This window comes from Rhagoletis pomonella, unplaced genomic scaffold (genome assembly GCF_013731165.1).
Source record: "Rhagoletis pomonella isolate Grant_MI unplaced genomic scaffold, Rhpom_1.0 Rhpom_scaffold_00007, whole genome shotgun sequence".
Classification (NCBI taxonomy): Eukaryota; Metazoa; Arthropoda; class Insecta; order Diptera; family Tephritidae; genus Rhagoletis; species Rhagoletis pomonella.
In genome coordinates this window covers 55953864-55962016 of record NW_023458561.1, presented here as the reverse complement: position 1 = coordinate 55962016, position 8153 = coordinate 55953864, and the positions used below count along the sequence as shown (strand labels likewise).

Here is an 8153-nt window from a genome sequence, read left to right as displayed (position 1 = left end):
GCATATGTCGGTTTGTTGAAGAGTGCTCTCTGAGAGCAGGTGTGAGAGTCGAGTAGCGAAAGCGCTGGCTGTCTGTTGTGATTGCAGCTTTTCGACGTTAAGCTTTCCTTGCATATTTGGGCGCACATTTTTTGCTGCACAGAGGCGGGTGCGTATCTTGGCTGCAACAAGATAGTGGTCCGAGTCGATGTTTGGGCCTCGGAGTGTGCGTACGTCTAAAACACTGGAAGCGTGCCTTCCGTCTATCACAACATGATCGATTTGGTTTCTCGTTTTTCGATCCGGAGACAGCCAGGTAGCTTGATGGATCTTTTTATGCTTGAACCTAGTATTGCATACTACCATGTTTCGGGCCCCGGCGAAGTCGATCAGCCTCAATCCGTTGTCGGACGTTTCGTCGTGGAGGCTGAATTTTCCGACGGTGGTTCCAAAGATCCCTTCTTTGCCCACCCTGGCATTGAAGTCGCCAAGCACGATTTTGATATCATGACGGGGGCAGCGCTCGTACGTGCGCTCCAAGCGCTCATAGAAGAGGTAGCGTCGCACAGTGGTTCAAAATTGGCATTTTATTTTTACAATGTTTACAATTCACTAGAGCCTTCATTTTTCACTAAATTTGATTCATTTTTCGCAACCAAATAAACGTTTATATAGTGAGCCGCTTGCCCCAAGAAAGATAACCGCTTGCAGCTGCACCTACTGGTGAACAGACACTGCATACTTCAGTCAGCCATTAAACCGAATAAGTCGGAGTTGCCCCACCGAATTGGTTTAAGATGGAGGGTTAGTAATGATGCATTGGAATCTGGATTCAATCATTGATCCCTTTAGAAACCTATATGTATTAAAATGCTAATATAAAATCGAAACTGTCACTCTGCTTACTGGGTTGATACAAACAAGGGCAATTTGTTGAAGATCAAACATATAAAAATTGTTTATCTAATAGTTTATCTATAATAACTAATAATATAAATGCAATAATATAACTAAATGTACACATATACGAAGACACATACATATCACGTCCAGTTAGTTTTCATTTGCCTAATCACTTCCCGAACGGTATAAAAGCCTTGATTCAAATTCATATGTTATTTCATTTCTTTTTCAGATCGATTTGAATTGTCGCGGAAATGAAGCTAAACGCTGTGTTGGCAGTATTTGCAGTGCATTGCTTCAATATTGGCCTAGTACGAGCGCAATCACCGCAAGTTTGTCTCAATGGCACGTCTTGCGTAATTGGCAAATATATGGAAGGTTTTCAAAAGCGTCTATTCGAAGGCTTTCTAGGCATACCATTTGCCAAACCGCCTATTGGTGATTTACGATTTAGTGTAAGTGCTAGGAAGTAATCCTCCGCGGAAAATCTTACGAACCGCGGACATGTATGTACTTACTTGGCGCATTCATTACAGAATCCTGTAGAATACGGACTTTGGGAAGGCACACTTGCAGCACGAACTCCAAAGCCAGATTGTATACAAAAAGATTACGTGAAGGCGGGGTCCAGTATCCAGGGTTCAGAGGATTGTTTGTACTTGAACGTCTACCGTCCTTTGGTAATATTAATGGATGGGTTTCGATGGTACAATGCGAATGCATTTAATAAAGGATTTTATATTTATATAGAATGTAGGCTACAAGAAGTTACCGGTTTTATTTTACTTGTATGCTGGTGGATTTTCCAGTGGATCGGCTAGTCCTCAAGCCCAAGGGCCGGAATACTTTATGGATACAGACGATGTTATATTGCTTATACCAGCTTATCGTTTAGGCCCATTTGGTAAAGAATGCATTGACAACATTGAAAACATGAACCAAACTCCCTGTATATATTGTATATTTTGCTATAACCATAATATTCTTAAATAAATATAGGTTTCCTTAGTACTAACGATGAAGAAATGCCCGGCAATTTCGGCCTCAAGGATCAGAATTTAGCGCTCAAATGGATTCAAAAATATATTTCGGCATTCAGTGGTGATCCCGATCGTGTGACTATCTTTGGAAATAGCGCTGGCGCTGCAGCTGCACATTATCAATTGCTGAGCCCTGCTTCAAAAGGTTTTGTGTAGATATATAAAAAAAAAAAAAGAGTTTATTCATATATGTATAACTACTCCGCACACTACAGATTTATACCGAAACGCTATTTTGGCAAGCGGTGCGGCAATCCTTCCATTTGCCAGACCTTTGACAGATCCGAAATCAAGAGCCATAGAATTGGCGGAAGCTGTCGGCATACGAGAAGCCGCATACCTAACTTCGGAAGGATTAGTAAGGGCTTTACGAAAAATAAATCCCTCTGTATTAATAAAGGCTGTCGATAAATTGAAATCATGGTATATCCATCCTTTGGGCATATTCCATCCAGTTATTGAACAAAGCTCATGGAATGGTGCATTTTTAACCGCAGATCCATCGTCATTGAGCATAGAAAAGCCATGGATAATTGGGCATGTAACATCAAGGGGCGAAGGCGGACCCTTGGCAAATCGTCTAATAACTAGTCCTTCGTTGCGCGCACAATTCAATGACGATTTCGACAAATTGTTGGGTGTCATGTTAGAATTTCCTGATACCATTGATAGGGCCGCATTAAATCGGACAATTGAAATGTATATGAAAGGTCAACATAACTTAAACGACGAAACATTGGATGGCTTTTGTGAGGTAATAAAACAAAAAAAAACAATTCGAATAACAACTATAACAATACATACTAATACTTATGAACATTATTTGATTAGCTTGTAGGTGACGGAGGTTTTGTTTATCCTATCTACAAAACCATTCAATTCAATGTAAATTCTGCCGTTGCGCAGAATCTAAAAGGCATAATAAGATTCGATTATCGTGGACCATATTCTTTTTCACAAACATATACGGGCAGCAATGCAAACTATAGTACTGCGCATGGTGATGATTCACTATTCCTGTTTAGGGTACCGGCAGAATTCCCACGGAATTACCCATTAATATCGCCTGAGGCAACTTTGGTAAAACGTTATGTGGGACTTTACGTAGAATTCGCCAAAACTGGGTTAGTTAATGGGCAAATTTTTGGTTTGCGAACTTTAAGACGACGCGATTTTTATTATGATTTTTTTTTTCAGAAAAGTAAGCGATCTAGAGGATATTGGCGCATGCACAAGGGATTCATTTGAGAAGGGCAGCTGTAAATATTTATCAATCGTGAAGAGTCCTGCACTATTCCAGACCGGCAGCACTTGGAATATTGACAAAATGAAATCGTGGGATGATGTATACAAAGTTGGTGCTTCACCTTAACCTTCGGCTACTCCGTCAAATTCACCTTGCAATGATCGTCCATGATCCGGTCACAATCCAAGTACTAATTGTGTAGATCAATGGAAATGTGGATTAAGAAAATTTGTAAAAATCGTATACTTATTCCGATTCAATAGTGTTTGACTTTGTGCACATTAAAAATCTTCAATGCTGAAACTGTAATAAAGTAGTAAGGGCAGTGCTGCCTTTGGCTATGCCGAGCGGCACATACCTTTCAGGAAAATTAGTCAGAAAATTTTACGTAAACCGAATACTACATTTTAAATAAGTTGCTTGGGAGCTAAACAAAATGTTCACTGCATACATAGAGGAGTTTTATAAAATAAAGCGCATATGAACATTGGTATGGAAGATATGCCTTATAAAGCATCGATCGAAATGATTTTCACTACTGCATATGATCGATATGTAAACCGATAACACAATTTAATGGTATTAGCTACCTGCCTAAAGAATTTATGTCGCCAAAAGTTGTATCTGAACAATCAGTGGTACAGGAGATATACAGAGCTTGTACAGCAGCGATCTTGACGAATTACTCCAAATGAGGGACCTTTAAAGTAAAATCCTATATCTGAACAATCAGTTATGTGGAAGCTATAGGTTATAGTGACCCGATCTTACTCATTTCCGCTGTAAGCTTTCTGTTGACAATTAATGAAAATATTGTGAAATTTCATGTTCCTCGCTGCAGAAATGGATGAGCTATAACAAAAAATCCAATAACTGAACAAATAGTTGTATGAGAGAAATATGTTATAGTGGTCCGATTATAATGGTTCCGAGGGCGTATCTAAATATCTTGATTCCAGCGCCATCTATTTTTGGGTCAACTTATTTTGCAGAAGCACTACTCGGACGGATTCTCTAAATATCTCGACTCCAGCGCTATCTGTCGGCACCATTTTTTACGAAAGTATGTTATGCAGAGCAGCCGACGTTGTTTCTGGGTAAACAAATAAAAATATAAAACAGAACTACCAAGCAAGAAGTGAGTGTATACAATCCTAACGGCAAGCTATTTCAAACTCTGCCCTGATACAACTATGGTATGCATATTCGTAAGTAAGGAGACCGCTCACAAAAACTTGAGATATACTGTTCTTTTCAACTGTGTGCTCCAGGCTCTTAAGCATAAATGCCAGGGCAAAATTAGCCTTCTCCAGTCGGGGAAACATGGCCAAATGTCAGACAGTCCCTAAAAATTCTTATTAGAGCACATAACAACTTGTTTCTCACACACTTTTCAGGCTAGGAGTCTTAAATAAAACACAAGAAGCTAAAGAAAAATTCACTGACTCTATAGTATTCCCGTCGTGCTATCAGGAAAATGGGTTTCAAGAGTGTATAGTGTGTAAGTGTTCAGTAGCGACGTGGTATAAGATCCATCAGACTTTCTTGGAGACTTAAAACTAACCGTTAGATCTTAGTGTATAGTACATACGTTCTCATAACAACCATTCAACGTAAACGTTACCTAGCGGGTCGCTGCTTCAATTGATTTTAACTTTTTTTTTTAATTTAGGGAGATATGTCATTCTTCTTTTATCAAATACAGAGATTCTTCTTCCAAGACCCCCTTACTTCGTTGAATAAAACTAGATCAATCGCTACCATATAGCTAGTTCTCACGAAGGTGACACCGAACATCGTTTTTTGTGAATTAGCGTCACATGCCACTAATAGACGCATACCATTTGGAAGGGTAGACCGATCTATGGATATAAATATCTCCCTCAAATTTAACAATTGCTCGTCGGTTTCAGAAATTAGAAGTGTCTTATGGCATATAAGGCTCAAGCCACAAAACAACTGAAGACATCTGCTCATTCGCAGTGTCTTTGATACGCTCTATTGCAACAGAGGATTGTCACAAGCGTAATTTCAAATAGGGGTGATCGTTGGACTTTTTATGAAGCAACTTGAATGAGCGATTAAGGCTTATTCTTACTTTTCATATAACACATGACAGCTCGGATAAATCATACAAAACTTCCAGCTTGGAGGTTTAAATTCAAATCACGTCAAAGTTGTAACGATCTCACTTTCTGCAATCTGGTATGACGACGAAGTCACGAGTAGTCTGATGGGGAAGTGTAGTGACCTCAGAAACATCAGCTATACCTGCTAATACAGAATTTTATTTAAAAAAAAATTCATAAACCTGTCTTCAAGCTCAAACATAAGTAATTATATACATATGTACTAGGGTATCGATGCTTGAAGAATCGATGTTTCGAAAAATTACATCGATGGTAGTTCGATGTATCGAATAAAAAATATCGATGTTTTTACAGAAGTTTTTACAGATGTTTTGACTTAACATCGGATTCATAAAAACATCGGCAAACGGCGATGTTTGAAGCCACGACCACGATGATGTTGCTCGATACATCGATGCTTCTTTACATCCCTATTATACACTAATACCGAATATTAACATTTTAACTATATTTTAGGAGCAATAAAGTTTGAAATCCTTATCTCCATACTAGATACATTTTGTAAGTCACATGCATAAAATTAGTTAATCTATAATGACTATTGAATCTATAGTACAGTATCGACGTACATACATACATACATATACATATACAAAAACTCATTTGCCTAATCGCTTCCCGAAACGTATAAAAGCCTTAATTCAAATTCACATGCTACCGTATTTCATTTTCAGATTGCATTCAATTGTCGGGAAATGAAGCTAAACGAATTGTTGCTAGTATTTACGGTGTTTTGGTCCATTATTGGCCTAATACGAACAGAAGCACCAGAAGTTTGCCTCGGACGCTCGAGTTGTGTCGTTGGTAAATATGAGCGAGGCTTTCAAAGAAATCTATACGAAGCTTTTTTTGGGCATACCATATGCTAAACCGCCAACTAATGAACTAAGATTCAGTGTAAGTTAAAGGAAGGCATGCTCGAAAGGAAATTCTTCTTACGAATCGTATCGAATTTCAGAATCCGCAAGAAGTCCAGCTGTGGAAAGGCACAATTTCTGTTAAAAATCCAAAGCCAGACTGCATACAAAAAGATTATATCGATACCAAAGCTCGCATTAGCGGATCAGAGGATTGTCTGTATTTGAACGTCTACCGTCCTTTGGTAATAGTAATATAAGAAATTTTTTTTTGTTACTATGGAAACCATTAATTTACCAACTATTTTACCATAGAATTCAGGTGATAGGAAGTTACCGGTTTTGTTTTATATTCATGGAGGTGGATTTTTCAGTGGCTCTGCCAGTCCTAAAGCCGAAGGACCGGAGTATTTCATGGATACAGATGATGTCATATTGGTTGTACCAGCTTACCGTTTAGGCCCATTTGGTAAGAAATGCATGGACTGACTGAGCATAACTGATATGCTAGTTCATTTAATTTTTCCTGTCTAATTTATAATATTCTTACATAAATGTAGGTTTCCTTAGTACTAACGACGAAGAAATGCCCGGTAATTTCGGCCTCAAGGATCAGAATTTAGCCCTCAAATGGGTTCAAAAATACATTAGTGCATTCGGTGGTGATCCCGATCGTGTGACTATCTTTGGACATAGCGCGGGTGCTGCAGCTGCACATTATCACTTGTTGAGTCCTGCCTCAAAAGGTTTTGTGTAGATGGATAAAATATGGAAACAAGGGTTTTTTTTCTAACCACTTTGCACATTACAGATTTATTCCGAAACGCTATTTTGATAAGTGGCGCCGCAAACTCTCCATTTGCTAAGCCCATTGACAATCAAACATCGAACGTCATTGAATTGGCGGAAGCTGTCGGCATAAGAGACGCTGCATATCTAACTTCGAAAGGTTTAGTAAGGGCTTTACAGAGAATAAATCCAACTAGGCTGTTAAAAGCTGTCGATAAGTTGAAATCATGGAATATCTATCCATTGCCGACTTTCCACCCAAGCATTGAGCAAAGCTCATGGAGCGATTCATTTTTAACGGCAGATCCATCTACATTGAGCATAGAAAAACCATGGATCATAGGACACGTACCATCGAAGGGCGAAGGCGTGCCCATTGCACTTCGTCTGGCAACAAATCCATCATTGCGCGCTAAATTCAATGCCGACTTTGATAAGTTGTTGCGCACCATATTAGAACTACCAGATACCATTGATGGAGCCGCTTTAAATCAGATAATCGAAAACTATCTGAATGGCGAACATAAATTGAACGACAAAACATTGGATGGCTTTCTTGAGGTAACTAAACAAACAAACTTATACCATTAAAGGGACACATACTTATACGTACTGTTCGGTTAGCTTTTAGGCGATGGAAGTTTTATTTACCCTACCTACAAAACTATTCAATCCCATTTGAATTCTGCGGGTGCGCAGAATCTAAAAGGCATGATAAAGTTCGATTACCGTGGACCGTATTCTTATTCAAAACTATTTACTGACAGCAATAAAAACTTCAGTACTGTGCACTACGATGATGCACTATTCCTGTTCAGGGCATCAAGAACATTCTCAAAGGGTTACTCAATAACATCGCCCGAGGCAGCTGTTGTTAAACGTTATGTGGATCTTTATGTGGAATTTGCAAAAACTGGGTTAGTTGATGTGTAAACTTTGCTTTGCACACCTTAAAATCACGAAGTTATTTCTTTTTAGAAATGTTAAAAAGCTTGAGGCTATTGGCGCATGCACAAAGGACTCGTTTGAGCAAGGCGCCTGTAAATATTTATCAATCGTGAAGAGTCCTGAACTTTTCCAAACCGGCAGCACTTCGAATATTGATAGAATGAAATTGTGGGATGATGTCTACAATGTTGGTACTTCACCGTCACCGTCACCGTCACCGTCACCATCCCCTTCGCCTGAC

At 39.0% G+C, this 8153-nt stretch overlaps 1 protein-coding gene across 1 annotated transcript; it reads left to right on the top strand.

Annotated features, from left to right (window-relative positions):
• Positions 1-1114: 1114 nt before the first annotated feature.
• LOC118743908 lies at positions 1115-8153 on the top strand (the record flags this gene model as incomplete). Its single annotated transcript, XM_036476669.1, is given in 15 exon segments — positions 1115-1337; positions 1419-1562; positions 1633-1786; positions 1882-2067; positions 2138-2676; positions 2754-3046; positions 3120-3276; positions 5993-6163; positions 6165-6215; positions 6277-6420; positions 6491-6644; positions 6736-6921; positions 6987-7525; positions 7589-7881; positions 7943-8153. Coding segments are annotated over 15 exon segments (3423 nt in total), but the record flags the coding sequence as incomplete, so codon positions are not given.